The sequence below is a fragment of the Neolamprologus multifasciatus genome, chromosome 2 (genome assembly GCF_963576455.1).
Source record: "Neolamprologus multifasciatus chromosome 2, fNeoMul1.2, whole genome shotgun sequence".
Lineage (NCBI taxonomy): Eukaryota > Metazoa > Chordata > Actinopteri > Cichliformes > Cichlidae > Neolamprologus > Neolamprologus multifasciatus.
In genome coordinates, this window is record NC_140440.1 from 21,842,567 (window position 1) to 21,858,343 (window position 15,777).

General features: G+C 41.2%; 1 protein-coding gene across 1 annotated transcript; it reads left to right on the forward strand.

The window, feature by feature from the left end:
- Nucleotides 1-251: 251 nt before the first annotated feature.
- On the forward strand, nucleotides 252-12,760 carry lonrf4 (LON peptidase N-terminal domain and ring finger 4). Its single transcript, XM_085136212.1, has 12 exons — nucleotides 252-1,091; nucleotides 2,553-2,671; nucleotides 4,186-4,308; nucleotides 5,330-5,518; nucleotides 5,729-5,846; nucleotides 6,076-6,157; nucleotides 6,348-6,462; nucleotides 7,763-7,884; nucleotides 7,999-8,157; nucleotides 9,049-9,211; nucleotides 9,302-9,451; nucleotides 10,720-12,760. Exons 1-12 carry the CDS (start codon nucleotides 794-796, stop codon nucleotides 10,867-10,869), a joined length of 1,788 nt encoding a protein of 595 aa, XP_084992338.1. The 5' UTR covers nucleotides 252-793; the 3' UTR covers nucleotides 10,870-12,760.
- Nucleotides 12,761-15,777: the final 3,017 nt, after the last annotated feature.

Sequence of the window (15,777 nt, forward strand, 5' to 3'; positions counted from 1 at the left end):
GAATTCCCTGCTTTGAGGCAAGGTAGTTTCCATAATTTTCTCCACCCTTGGATTTATCATATCCACCATTTTTCCCCTACTCACACTATACCATCAACTCGTGCCCTGGGGTAGTTTAAATGTACAGATGAAAATAATAGGAAGCGTAGTCGAAGGAATTATGTTATGAAACTCGGCATCGTTGGGTTTCACAACAGGGTGGAAAACCATTCACTTCACCCAATCGGATTGCTCGCTGCTGCGTCACGTGATCTTTATTTATGTAACGCAATGGTGTTACACAGTCACCTAGCTTCGTGGCCGCGGAGAAGTAGGCTACAGGGGTTAATAGCGGACTCGGATTACTAAAGAGAAATAACATTAATGTGCGGATTTACCGACCTCGGTCGTGCGGCGTGTTTGGACTTTTGGAGCGTCGAGGAAACCGGCGCATTGGACTGGGAGCCGAGAGTCTTTATTGAAAAGGGAATATGGCATTTGTCCCAATACAAAGACTAAGTTAGAGGAGAAAACGAACAATGTCACTGAATGTTTTGAACACGAAAAGAAAATTTGCCAGGTGAGCGTATGAGGACTCAGTTTTGCAGCCGGACGGAAAGCGGTGTGCTTTAGGCAGATGTGTGACACTATTATTAGTGCATCGCCAGCTGCCAGCATGTAATTTAAAGGGTCCTTGCAGTAACAATACCGCCAAACCGTCTATCTGCAGTGCTTTGACGAACAAAGCGACAGTTCTTCCCGTGGGACACTGTACTAGTGACATAACCAGTTAAAAAAAAAAAAAAAAAATACAATGGAAATGCTGGAGTGCCCCCTTTGCCTCTGTCTGATGTGCGAGCCGGTGACCGTGTCGTGCGGCCACACGTTCTGCCGGAGGTGCGTCGGGGGCTACCTGCCTTCCAAATGTCCGCTGTGCAAAGAGAGGCTAAAACAAAAGGAGGTGAAAAACACGAAGAACAACGTCTTGCTCATCGGCGTCGTGGAAAAGTGCTGGCCCGAAGAGAAGGGGATGAAGTGCCAAATTCAGGAGAAACTCAAAGCCACCGAGTTCGCGGAAGCGTTACGCTTAGCGAACGAGGGGCTGAACTTAGGTAAGTGACACACGTGAGAGGTCTTGACAAGTGCAGGCACACAGAAGTGTGCGTGTGTGTTTTCTTTCTTTCTTTCTTTTTAAGTGTTTGTTTGATTTATAAATACTATTATTATTTTCCGTGGAATCAAATTACTCTCTTTGCTCCTTTTCTTCCACTTTTACGCACTTTTACTTTTTGCTGGTGTCCAGTGATGGTGCAGCCCCCCTAAAAGCCAAGTACCCGGGTTATTAAGAAGGTTAATAGAGAATGAAAAATGATCAAACATATTAAACCATTTGATTGAAACAACAAAGTAATTTGTGATTTGTGCTGAATAAGCAAGATGCAGTGGAAGAAACATCTGTCTCGTATTACGCAGTTAAGCATTATGACATAAGGTGAGATGTCGATTGGATAAACGTATCTGGCACAGACTCAGTCGGTGTGTGTTGCTTCTTTTATGCACCTCTGCAGGAGGAGGGAAATTTAAAGATGTTTTGTAATATTTTAAAAACTAAACAACTGCAGCCTTGCAAGCTGTTATCTGTGCAACTGCTTACCTTCGGCGTCTTTTGCATGTGCGGTTGTTTTTTTTATTTTTATTTTCTTTTTTGGTTCATGCAGCCACAAGGAAGTAAAAGGGTTTGCTCCTGCCTTAGATGTGTCGATCAAGTCAGCGGGCGCCCAGGGGATCATGAGAGTGTTTGTGCTATGGGGAATCAGTTGAATTAACCTTCATGTTCGCCTCCTCTGCCAATCCAGTTAAATACTTCTACCTACCTTGCTCCAGCATTGCGGGCTCTTGTGTAACGAGCTCCCTGCAGATTTGTGAACTAGTTTTTTTCCCCTTCGTCTTCTTTCTCTTTTCTTTTGATGATTTCTCATGGCACCTGTTCACTTTCACTTGTTGTTTCAGAGGGTCATTACCAAGAACTGACTTTGTGTTTGCAAATGCCTATGTGCATGACCTTGCCCGTTCTTTTGTAATGACTAGTCAAACAGCTTTAGGTAACAATGTCACCAGGAACCTAGAATGCACACTAGTGTGTCAGCTGAAGCTAGAAAGTCTTGAATGGACTGGAATAGGAGGTGACTGTGCACATATGTGAAGCAGAAGGTGCAGATGCTGTCGGCGCCAGGGGGTGGAGGGGCTCGATCAAATATTAATTATCTTTATATAGCGTGCCCATGTGTGTTTTATGTCAGTGATTGAGGAGTGGCATTTAATTGCATTGTTTGTTTTATATGGTCAGTAGTGGTGCCAAAAGCAATTATTTCCTTAAAGCGGCGCATCATAAGTTCTTGGATCGATTTCCTCCATGCTCCAGAAAGCAGAACTACTTGTTATGTGGGCCTGTTAAAACCTGGTGCGTGTTTCCTCATTTGAATGTTTGGATTGTTTACATTTTGGCCACTTCTCCTCAAAAGCTCCACACACCATCATCCCTCACCTATCTCACCTTTTCTCACTTCCTCTAGTCCCAGACGACCAGAGTTTGAAGGTGTTCAGGGCCGAAGCGAACTTGGGGCTGAGGCGTGTCTCCGACGCTCTGACGGACCTCGACTACCTCTGCTGCCTTCGCCCCAGCTGGACAGAGGTGAGAACGGAGCGGAGCCAGCCAGACGCAGTGTGCCTTTGCTGTCTGTGTGGTTCTTTTGTCCGGACAACAAAAGCTGATCTGCTGTAGGGAACATTAACAGTGCCACATTTATAGCATTTCACTGCACTCTGGTGTGGGAAAGCCAAATTTGAACCTGCACACCCTCCCACTGTCGGCTTGGTTTTGTAACATGCATGTTATGGCACAACCGTAACTGCAGGAAGAAGGTGTTACCTCATTTCATAATTTGCCTTACCATGTCGACCTGATACATTTGAAGCAATTTCCCCTGCTTTTATTGATGTTATGTCATTCACAATGTTATGCAAACAGCTACTTATGTCATAATGTCTTTTAATCACTCCGTGCCAGTGGGTGACTCACTGCTAATGCAGAAAAACATACTGTACTGAGTCCATTATTGCATTGTTTCTGTTTTTATATCTAAATTTAGACAAAGCTGAGGTTATTGTACTCGGCCCTAGAAATCCTAGAAACATGGTTTCTAACAAGATGCTTACTCTGGGTGGCATTACCTGGCCTTTAGTAGCACCATGAGGAACCTTGGAATTGTTTATGACCAGGATATGTCCTTCAGCACACATACTAAACAAGGACTGTCTCCATTAATTTGCACAATATCTCTAAAATTAGAAACATCCTATCTCACCTCTGCTGAAAAACTAGTTCATGCATTTATTACTTCTAGGCTGCACTATTCATTATTAGTATCAGGTTGTTCTAAAAATTCCCTGAAAGGTTTTCAGTTGATTCAAAATTCTGAGTACTGACGGGGACTAGAAAGAGAGCATATTTCTCCCATATTAGGTTCTTTTCATTGCATCAATGTTAATTCATAATTAAATATCATTGATTAAATCCTTCTCCTCACTTACAAAACGTTGAATAATTAGGCCCCATGTTATCTTAACAACCTCATAGTTCCATATCAACCCATTAGAGCTCTTTGCTCTCAGACTGCTGGCTTTCTTGTACTTCCTAGGATTACTGGGAGGCAGAGCCTTCAGCTTTCAGACCCATCTTCTGTAGAACCAGCTCCCAGTTTGGATTTGAGAGACAGACATGGTCTCTGCTTTTCACATTAGGCATAGAACTTTCCTTTTTGATAAAGTATATAGTTAGGGCTGGATCAGCTGACCCTGAACGCTCCCTTAGTTAAACTGTAATAGGCCTAAGCTGGTGCTTGTCTTATTGCTGGCGTTTCTTTCTAATATTAGGGTCGTTACCTTACAATAGAAAGCACCTTGTCATTGTGATAGTTATATTTATATAGTTAAAACTGAATTGAACTGAATATCCAGAGATGTTATTTTACAGGAAATGTTCCGTAACACCATCATTTTACAGTTTGACTGACTCCGCCTCTGGTGCAGAAAAAAAAAAATCTGTAATTCTGCAACATACTTCATGTAGAGTTTTTGTTTAAATGCTCTGGAGGTCTTTGCTTAAACAGACACCAATGTGCTGATTGCATCATTCTGTTTGTGCAGGGCTCCTTTCATAAAGGGAATGTACTGTTGGAAATGGGTCAGCAGAAAGAAGCCCTCATCCACTTCCACCGTTGCCTAAAACTTCAAGCTGATTTTGTTCCCGCAAAGAGCCAGATTAAGAAGGTCTGTTAAACCTCCCAAGAACTCATCAGTGAGAAATGTAATGTAATTCAAGTTGAAGAGCACGTGGGATTCCTTATGTATAACAGGATGTAGCACAGACATAAACACTGCTAAATGAAAGGCTGGAGTCATAGAAGGTTAAAGCAGCACCTGCAATAGCATTCTGCGCAGAGTTGCACAAGTCATTTAAAGAACAGGTGATCTTAAGAGATGTTTTAGGATCTGACCTAAATTTTTGATATGTGTGAATGTATGATTTTTTTTTAAATTATAGGTCACACCATGGGTCATATGTTCAGAAGGCAAACATACCTCTAATAACAGATGCAATCAGTTATTAGAGAGCTCATTTTAAAGTTTGAACTTCCAAATCCGTTTAGATTTAGTTTGTTTCTTTCTCTCTCTCTCTCTCTCTGTGTGTGTGTGTGTGTGTTTAAATCAAACAACTGAATGAATGAATAGATAAATAAATAAATATACATGATAGCACTGTATAATATAACCCATGATTACAGGCACAATTCCCCTGTAATTAAATGGAACTTTAATGTTTTTTATTTGAAATTGCAATATGGTTGTATTTACCTACAAATGCTTAAAGTTATGCATGATAGAATAAATTTGTAGTCATTTTTTTTTTACAGGAAACAAAGAAATAATTATATTGTAAATACATGTTAAGCTGGGCATCATTTCATAGAAACTTTGTAAAATTTAAGGAATATGGCACTTATACAGGCTGTATTATGGTGCAGGTGAAGTACTTTACTTACATTTACTTAAAGAGTTATTATTTCGTTGAAAAAAAGCCTTTTTACCCCTTTATTCTAGTGTACCTACCATAAAATATTTGTAAAAATACTTAAAATTAATGTTCACACCCTCATTTTAGCTTTATTTGCATCTCTTCACTTAGGTTTTACTGCAAGAAGACTGAACTAACTTCACTGTGATGACAGTGAGGTATCATGGCACATTTTCTTTTTATATTGATTTTATTCTTATTCTATTATTATGGCAGATCCTGGAGGCAGAGGGAGTGGAAGTGCCAGAGGAGATGCCCTGCATTTTGCAGGCAGTGTCCGAGTACCTAAAAGAGCCCTGTCCCATCACAACCCTCGGCAGCTCGCAAGGGCCGGTTCATGCTGAAGGCTTCAAACATCCTCATGGAGATAAGGGAGAAGGAAAAGGGAGGAGAGATACACATCAGGTAAACATTTCATATGTAGTTAGAAAATGCGTTTTAAAGATTAAGAAAAACAGAAAAAAAAAACACGAGGAGTGTCAGAATTTGCAAATAGATGGCCGTAATCCTGGAATTTCCTCTGTTTTAAGGTCCTCCCATGAGGTGAGTGTGGGGAAGCTTATGCACTTAAAAATAAATCCTAACAGATAAAGCCTAATATCTGCTTTCTCCAAGGTGAAGCATGACACGGGCACTGAATGCTGCCTCAGCCTCTGCCAAGCGGTTTCCTTCCTCCCCGCTGCTGACGAGGATGAAGAGATGATGACGAGGAAAGAAGACTTGCATGGCAAGTGTAAGTCAATATATCGGTGCTCGCATTCATTATGATTTGACTCTCATCTTTAACATCGGCGTGCCCAGTAGGAGTCATTTTTGTCTTTTGCAACTGCAAACAGCTTTCTCCACCCCCGCCACACAGCAGATGGTTTGAAACTACACGATGATCGGGACTTGTTTTCCGAAAGGTCAAACTCACTGCAAACATTTCAAGGGAATCTGTTTTTGTGTCTTTTCTCTTTCAGTCTTAGGTGAAAGTTATCACGAGAGAGAGAACGGCATGGTTATTCTCACTGTGTCGGACTTTGAGTGCCCTCTCTGCATTAGGTGAGTGTGTTGGACTGCTCGCTGCAATCAATAATGCACCGCTGTTTGTAACGGGGTCATATATCTGGCTGGTCTCGCTTTCCTTGCTTTGTCTGGTTAGTGTTTAGCACACATGCCAGCACTCACCAGATTTAACAGCTAAATCATACATAGCATAAACAGCCTAATGTGTTATGTCTGTCCTCTAAAGGTTATTTTTTGAGCCAGTCACAACTCCTTGTGGGCACACATTCTGCAAAAACTGCATCGAGAGGAGCCTAGACCACAACCTCCGCTGTCCACTCTGCAAACAGCCGCTGCAAGAGGTAACTAGACTGAGTGCATTTAAACCCAATGGGAAGAAGGCCAAACAGCTCCACTTTAAGTAAAAAAGTACTTTTATTATTATAAAATGCTACCACATTGCGGTCTTCAGGCGCCAGATTTAGCTCAGGCACTCTGACATGAATCTTTTCAATGCTCTACTTTTGTGACAATGTGTGCAAAGATACTGGGCCTCATTTTCTAATAGAAATGTTCTTGTTCTGTGCAAGAAAACTAAGCACACTCAAAATCAATGTTGGATTTATGTTGGCCAATTTAATTCTTAATACTGTGTGTGTGTCAGTCAATCTGAATCATTCTAAACCAGTGGGCTCTGGCTTGCTACCTGCAATCTGCAACATACAACATGCTATCACGCTCTTTTATCCCCATTTCACCGTTTATAAGGAAACACATTTAAATCTGTACCATTCAAACAAAGGAAAGAGAAGGTCTGGCTGAAGACACTGAAACAATAGTATCTGAAGAGAAAGGAAGAAAAGGCACACTTTCCAAAGTTTTTCCACAGGGGTGATCATGCTTTAAAAGTGGGCTGAAATAAATAACAGCTTTGCTGAATATATTTTAACCTAATAAAGCTAACTGTGGCTGAAGTAAAAAAAGGAAAAAAAAGTAAAGTTTTAGCATAAAAAATACTAACAGGCCATAAGAAAAAGACACTTAGAGGATATGGCGCAGCTGGTCTGTTAGCCCAAGAGGAAAAACTTCAGGGAATTTTAGAACAACACTCGTATCAGTTGCTATATGCGGGACTACAGAGGAATAACACTGAAACTGAAGACATCCAGCACGGATTCAAGTTGATTTTAGTAAATGGGAAGATGAGATGATACCTATAAGGCATGTTTCCAGCTAGGCGGAGTAAAATAGCCAAAATGAAGTAATCACACATTTATATCAGCACAGTTATATTTTTCGACAGTAGCTGTATATACAGCTGAGACAAGACTTTAAAAATGTACTATATTTAAAAAAAAAATCAATATTTTAAGGGTGGCTTCAGTAGAAATTACTTGTGCTGCTAATTTGCGTATTTGCATATTATATGCATACTTGCACCACTGCATTTCATAGTTCCATTGCTGGACTACTGCCACTGGAGTATCTGTAATCAAACACAGACAAATCAGTCACAGACAAATATATATCTATGAGCACCCTGACACTCACATTAATGATGGAGCACAACAGTGCAAAGTATAATTTTTTTTAATGGTTGCAGGGTTTTTTTTGTTTATTTTTTGCAGTACTGTAGTATCTTTTCTTTCTTCTCATTTCCAGTACTTCAGAAACAGGAAGTACAACCCCACAGTTCTGCTCCAGGACATCATGACCCGACTTTTTGCCCCCCAGTTGGCTGAGAGGAAACAGGTCCACGATGCTGAGATGGCCGAACTGTCAAAGTAGGCGCTTCACCGACACAGTCTACACCTAATTATTGTCGCGACTTTAATAGATTGTTTTTTCACAAAATAGCCTGTTGTCCTTACAGTTGTGGTCTTTTCTCTTTCTTCTAGTCTCACTAAGGACATCCCTATATTTGTCTGCACCGTGGCCTACCCTGGAGTGCCCTGTCCACTGCATGTGTTTGAGCCTCGCTATCGGCTGATGATGCGCCGCTGCATGGAAACCGGCACCAAGAAGTTTGGCATGTGCAGCTACGAGCATGGCAGAGGGTATGCAACAGAATCTTCTACCTATTTCCACACGTAGCGTACTGTACATCAAATTATGATGATGATGTTGGGATGAGAACAGTGGCCTATATGATTGCATGTGTATAGAAATTTAAGATTATTTTCTCTAGGCTGTCTGTGTGTGTAGAGAGATTTGGGTTTGACATTTTCCCGACTGTGAAGCTCACAACAGGCTAGGTGGAACCTGATGGGAATGTCAGCAGGGCACCGCAAGTAGACAGCGCAGGGGCAAAGTTTAAATCACTGATCTGTGACCCCGAGGGGATGGGAAAATAACAACATGGTCACAGGTTTGCCATGAGATCTGCTGTGCATTTTCATCTGCTTCTGAATAGCGTGCCTTTAAAGATCACACTACAACCTCCAGGGCTGAAAAGTAAAGCCAGCACAGACTGGAAAAAAAATCTGTAGTTCCTTGAGTGGCCACTGGACTCTTGGCCCCAAAAAGCAAGTCAGTATCCAGAGACCATAGACACTAATGTTGAGGCTTTAAAATGTGGTCCAGAAACTAATCTAATCTAACTAATCTCATCCATCCGATATGTGTATATATACAGTCTGTGCTGGGTATACCATGTTCTTGTAGGGAGACAGCAGTCATGGTGGGACTTTGATGACCTTAATCATTTTTAAGTTATCCTCATCTTTGTGTCACAGGTTGACATGGTTTCCAGTTACGTTCTTGTGTTCCTTCAAGCTAATAATGCCTTGAAAACGCACAAAACAAAACTAGTTTATGTACATTACTATCTCAAAATAAGCTTTACTCCAACCCCCTCATATTCTTCCTGCATAATTTTCTAATTATTGCGTGAAGATGTATTTTAATATGTCGAACCTAAAGACTGCTTTTTATCTCTTGTGCGTCAGATTCGCAGACTATGGCTGTATGCTGGAGATTCTCGATCTGGAGCTCTTGCCTGATGGACGTTCTTATGTGGAAACAATTGGTGGGAGCAGATTCAAGGTACTGAAAAGAGGCCAAAGGGATGGTTACCACACCGCTGATATAGAGTACCTAGAGGACATTAAGGTGAGGGTTTCTGAGATTACAAACAGCAGCATTTCTCTCTCTGTCTCTCTCTTTGTGATTGTTAATATCGTTGTGTCCTCTTTCTCTTAGGTTGATGGCAGTGAGTTGGAGCTTCTGCAGCGTCTGCACGACAGCGTGTACCAGCAGGCCCAGGACTGGTACCAGCGACTCGGCAGCCGCATCCGCGAACAGATTAACAGACAGTATGGTGCCATGCCGGATAAGGAGGACAACATTCAGGTTTGTGCTTTAAGTGTGATGTTTGCCCTGTTAACCTTTGTAAAACTCATTTCCCTCACTATGCTCAGAAGCCACTGCTTTTACCCTTTTAAATGTCAAATAGTGACCAGTGTTATCATGAGTGCAAAAAAAATCTAAAAGATTCATTTTTTTTCTTAAGTATTCTGATCGATGTCTATGTAAATGTTTTCATGCGCCGTATTAGTATGTAATAGTAATGTTTAAGTTATAATAGCAATAGCAAAAACACTGAGGTTTTGCCTCAGCACGTCATTGACCAGTGAGATTATATAATTGCAGCTACGTCCAAATTTTATATTCAGATGTTGGTTTTGAGTAGTAGTAGAGCTTTAAAGAATGGCTTTTCTTTTATCTTTCAATCTCTTTAAATGATTTTATGGTAGTGGAACAGAGAATTATCCAGAGTATTATTCAGTTACACTTAGGTTTGGTCAATATATCGACTATCGCCGAGGCTGAGCCCATCGGCGATCGTTTTTACAAGGGCGATTTATTCATTTATTTGCCAGTGGGTACGTTTGCTAATAATGATGCAGCTAATAGAAAAGTCAACAGAAAAAAAAGTAATAGCGTTGTTTTAACAGCACCTTGTTTCATCTGCGAGCAAATGCACCCTCCTCAGAGTGCGCCGAAATGCTTGTTGATGGAGCTGCAGAAGCTGGTGATAGCCTAGCCTAGCATACTCAGTCGGATGGCGGACACGTACACGCTCAAGTCGTGTTTGAGTACTTTCCTCGTACTATACATCTGCACAAGTGGCACACCGCTTTGGTTACATCCTTAGGTTTACCCTTTTTCATCCCAAATGGGCTGTCAGCGTTAACGCGCCGTCATCACGACTAACATGATTAACAATTAACCCATCTGGAGCACAGACTGACTCAAAATCCCTGAAATGTCTCTGTCAACGGATTTCGGGCAGTTTGTCCAAAGTTTGTTCATTCTGTGCTCCAAATGAGTTAACTGTGATGACCGCATTAACGCCGACAGCCCTAATTTTTGGGGGAAATTAGTTCGTTCATGTTTGGACTTCTGAGTTGTAAACGCGCAAATCAGTCTGTGCCTGATTACATTGCTGCACCTGTCAAAAAGTCTGCACAGGCGTGAATGTATCGCCCATCGTCGATTATTGGATTGACGATTGTCGGTTGAGAGAATTTAAGTTTTCATTAGCATCACAGGGTTATTGGACTGGTTTGGCACTTAATGTATTTTCATGATTACAGAGGCTTAACTTTCTCTTTTAGGCTTCGCCTAATGGTCCAGGATGGTGCTGGTGGCTGCTGTCTGTCCTCCAGCTGGACCCCGCCTATCAGACCACCGTCCTGTCCCTGAACTCTCTCAAAGATCGCCTGGGACACCTCCGCCTTGTCCTTGAGTACTTCTCTCAGAGCTAGACCCTCCAGCACAGTGGTACTGAGACCACGGCTAACTGACACCAATATTATGCACAACACATTAAAAAAGAGGTGAAATCAAACAAATGCACACACAACACATTTTGAGCTTCAGGATTGGGTTTGGGACTATCCTGTGTCGTTTCTATGGACTGTGCTCGAGTCACAACTGAAGGCCAGATCACCTGGCTGCTAGCTAAAAGCTTGTGATTTTTATCACACAATCCAGTTGGTCAGAGTCAGGTTTTTGCTGTTTTGAGTGTTTCATATATTTCTTACACCAGAATATTCTTCTGCACACACACTGTACGTGCTGTACCAGTGACAACTACAGGGTTGACCAAAGATTGATCATGAATTGTGGGGAAATCGATAACATTGCAGAAAACTAACACTGGGTGTCACTGTTTCACTCCAGTTGTTACATTTAGAAAATCATGCAATAGCATCAGCCCAACTGTTAAACGTGCATATATAGTCTACTTCAGCTGCATTTGTTGCATTCAGAAGGAAGAGAGCTGAAATAAGCATAAACAGCAATCTGCACTTAATTTGTAGAGATATTTTTTGCAAGACTATGAACCTCCAGAGGGTGAAAGTTCATGTGCCAAAATATTTTTTGGGGAAAATTCACAGTGATTGTCTTGTGCTGCACAACACTATTTGTAATGCCTGCATGTTAACTTCATCTACGCTATTGACTATAACTAAGTTTGTACTATTAAAGAATATTCTAAGATCCCTATTTAGCACTGGCGAATAATCCAGTAATTTATACTATCACATGGCAGCAACTTGAGTATCACTTTTTAAAGAATAAAAGCTGCTGTTTTTTTTCTTTTTCAGTGAAATGATGGCATTGAGATAGCAGCAGGTTTGCATTATGCTACGAACCTGTGATTATGCATGCTGATGGTCAAGTGTGTCAGGTGTGAAATAACAAGTCACTCTTGACACAAGCCATTTTTTTTCCACTTCTTTTTTTTCCACTTCTTTTTTTTTTTTTTTTTCAAAAGTAGATATGGTGTGTTGTCTGCACTGATAACAGTTACTGTAAAGTTTGAGTCTGTATAGGTGGTGACACCTAACTCTGGCCCATCTACCACCAAAGTCATGGTGCCTTTGAGTGCCTGGGCTGACCCACCAGGAGACCTGCAAGTCTTAGTTTTTACATGGCGTTGATGATGAACTGGGTGATCTTTTGTGGAGATAGTGCTACATTCCGTGGAATGTTGAAGCTGTAAAGTAACATAGAGCTAATTTACTAAACGCCACAGGCTTAACTGGGTGATTTTAAAAAAGAAAAATTGATACATGTGCCATTGATATTTCTATATTAATTGCTTTATATAAATAGCTGGCCAACTTGTCACTGTGTTTATGTCTGTCTATATCATGGATGCTGAAGCTAGCCTTGATTCCTTTTATGCCTTTTGTATGGTGGGCAGCAAACTTTTTTTTTAAACATTTCTTGGCCAACATATCACTTTAAATAATAAGAATTAGACCAGCAACACACTTAACAGATACAGTTTTTATGACAGGGAGACACGAAAGTCAGTTTCCTGCTTCCAGACAATAAAGCTAACTCAAATCAGAAAAGGGATTTAATTCCATGTCCACAGAGGCGATTTTTTTCACCTCTCTGACTCAGTTTCTAAGACAAATACTTTTGCACAGTAAAATCATTTTGGTGGGGCTTTGTTTTCTGATGCTCACCTACAGTCCCTCACACCTCTTGCATGTTTCTGTTTGTCAGTGTTATCGTTTGAAGAGATTTCCATGAATAGAATAATGATCTGTGTCGATCATAGCCAGCTATGTCACGTTAGTTTACTCTGCGCCGCTGTGAGATTACAATTCACAATGGTTTTTTTTTTTGTTTTTTTTTTTACATAACAACTCATCCCAGTCTAACTCTTTGTCATCTTAGTGTTTAGCTGGTGTCCATTCATTGGGTAGGTTCAAACATCTGCTAATGCATGCCCCCCTCTTTACACCCTGGCAGCTGTTCATTGACACCGGTGCTACCGGACTGTCAGAAAATGCCCATGAGCACAGTTAAACCAGTTTTCACTGAATCCACACCGTCTCCGATACTGAACACGAGGCATAATCAGCGACCTGTTCTTGGCAGCGATTGCCCATGAGAATGAGCCGCACAGTTGTCTGCTCAGGAAAAAATAAAAAGGCTGTGAAAAGCACCATGGCGACTTGTTCCTGCTATGTGCTGCAGATCTTACAGGAAACGTTGGCTGCTGTGGTTGGACGGTCAGTGGTCTGTGGGCTGCGTGTGAACTGAAGACATGCCTGTTTTAGTACCACTCTGTCAGCAATGGGTGCATGCAAATCTGCCGAAAGCGAGAACAATGTGCGCCAGATGACGGATTTGCTTTTAAATCCCCCCACCCTTCAAGCCAAGAGCAGCGAATGATCTTGATCTGAATATTTCTTACCTGCTTGCCCACCCCACCCCCTCCCTCCCAGATTTAACTTTTTAAATGTTGTTATAAATAAAAAAAAAAATTCTCACATTCTGCATTATCTTCCTTTAATTTTGTGTCTGAGTGATTTGAATGTCACGCTGCCAGTTTTTCTGGCTACATTTCACGCCAAATGGGAGCGCCAGGATCTATTACAATTCACAGCATGACAGAAACCGACACGTAGGAAGAATTGATGGGAGCAAAACATGCCTCACATACTGATAATAACACACTTTGGCAGGGAAACTGTTATAATTACTGAGAGATCTGTGAAGTGCTGCAGCTGCGGCAGTGTGAAAGGAGTCCATGATTTCCTCTTGTGGATAGAAATTTAAATTAGAAGAGGTTGAATGGGTATTCCCTGTGAATGTCCAATTGGAAGCTATTTCTAGATTAACTACACCAGCTCTAAAGAAATTGCAGGGGTTATGATGACTCACAACCTTCAGGCATTTCTTTTATTAATGGTGCATAATTCAAAGTTGGTTATTTTTAATCCAACCCAGACCTTATGTGTTAAATTGAAGGAAGTGACGGCAGCAGCACAATCAAAAATATGTTAATACATGTTTTTGTTGTTGTTTTACATAAACTCTAAACCTGCAATAGCCTACATATATGTAATGAATCGAGGTTCCACCAGGGGGCAGTCTATACCTGCTAAAGACTAAGGCATGGAGTCACACTTCACAAGACTGTTATTATATTTTATTTTTCTCATTATAATCTCAGTCCCAAACTGATCACGTCCACGAAAATAGGGTCAGCGTGAGATTCTCCAATACAGAGGTGTTAATACAAGAAGATGAATGCAGATGTCTTTGAACAATAATAAGGGGAAAAAAAGCATCTGTGCAGCAGAAGTGAGGTATTTTTCCTGCCGACGTCCTCTGCATAGGAAACAGACAGATAAAAAGAGGTTTCACTGGCTTCAGTGAGGTTCTGTAATGCAGCTCAGCGTCGACATCAAAGCCCATTACATTTGAAGAATGCCACAGCTTTTCTCTACTAAATTGATCCATCGGCTTGCGCTGACTCCCCGCTTGTGTATGACTGAGTAAGGATGACAGGCGTTTTGTAGGAGTTATCGCAAAGGGGAGAACTTGCTGTGACTCTGTGCGTGTGTGTGCGTGCTAGTATTTCTGCTGTTAAGAGAACCAACATTTCTTGACGGGGAAAAGAGAATCCCCTGGATATTTTGGTTAGATTATAATATATAAAAGTTGGAATTTTCTGTTAGGTAAGGGTCTCGGTGCAACGCGACAGATAGAGGTAAAGTTAAGGCCCCGAGAAACAATATTGATACAAACAAGTTTGTATGCGTACGACTCCTTAATAATTATCCTCCGTGATTGTGGAACAACCCGTAGGGGCTTCTACTAAAATAGACATAGCCATACAATATGGAACAAGAGCAGAAAAAGAGCATCAGAGAACGCATGCATGCTTTTGTTGTCCTGGGAACAAAACCCAGCCTGGAAAATCAACATGTCAAGAGCAGGATTATCAATTATGAAGTAAAGAAACTTTCTCTTTGAAGAGAAAAGCATTTTTGTGTACCTTACACAGCATGAAAGACAACACGCAGGGAGCTAATTCCTTCAGATATAAGTGCAGTGAATTGAAGCAGCTTGAAGGGGAGTGGGAGAAATTTGTGTGTGTTTGTGTTTTCTTGCTGTAAGATTAGTTTTTTAGTGTGTGTGTGTACTCATGCTCTCTTGTCGGGCTGAAGCTGATAAACCTAGCTTGTTTCTGTCTTTGTATAATCCTCTTGAGTGTCTACACATGACAAACACTGTTGTGTGTCAGTGGCTGCGAGAGCCAAGGTAAACATATTGGCTACCACCCTCCCCCAAGGCACATATTAAATACTTTGGTGGAGAGAAACACAAGATTTAAAAAAATAAAAGAACAAGCGAGAGACAGCCTGGAAAGGAGCATCGCGTCATAAGGTTAACCAGCCACACTCTACTTTCTACGACACCTTATGAGTCAAGGCCTAAACTTGTGATTTGTGATAAGAACAAGAGAATTTGACTTTGGATGTTGTATGAGTGGATGCTAACATGTCAAAAAAATAAAGATGGATTAGATACCACTCGGTGCCACTGTACATCTTTAAGGAAACACTGGCTCAGATTGAGTTGATTTTATTGTTGTGTGTTCTTTACACACTGCATAGGAAAAAAAAATACAATCCAAATAAGCAGATTGGGATCACCTGCTGGCAGATGAAGGACAGGAGAAAGGAAATGGTTGGGGCACCACAGGAGATGTGATGTCATGGAACTGGCTCACTGATTTGTAGAGCTAACCCCCACAGAGTCACACACCTGGCTGTGGGGCTGCTTTTGTATGGTCTGCATGCACGGCGCGTTGCTGGTGTACGAGAACAAAGAAAAGGGAGAGCTGAATATAATAA

Excerpts from the sequence above, each read along its gene's own strand:
- lonrf4 (XM_085136212.1), top strand. The coding sequence starts at position 794 with ATGGAAATGCTGGAGTGCCCCCTTTGCCTCTGTCTGATGTGCGAGCCG. Across the intron at positions 5,847-6,075 it reads AGAAGACTTGCATGGCAAGT|TCTTAGGTGAAAGTTATCAC; the intron begins GTAAGTCAATAT and ends TTTCTCTTTCAG. Across the intron at positions 6,158-6,347 it reads GAGTGCCCTCTCTGCATTAG|GTTATTTTTTGAGCCAGTCA; the intron begins GTGAGTGTGTTG and ends TGTCCTCTAAAG.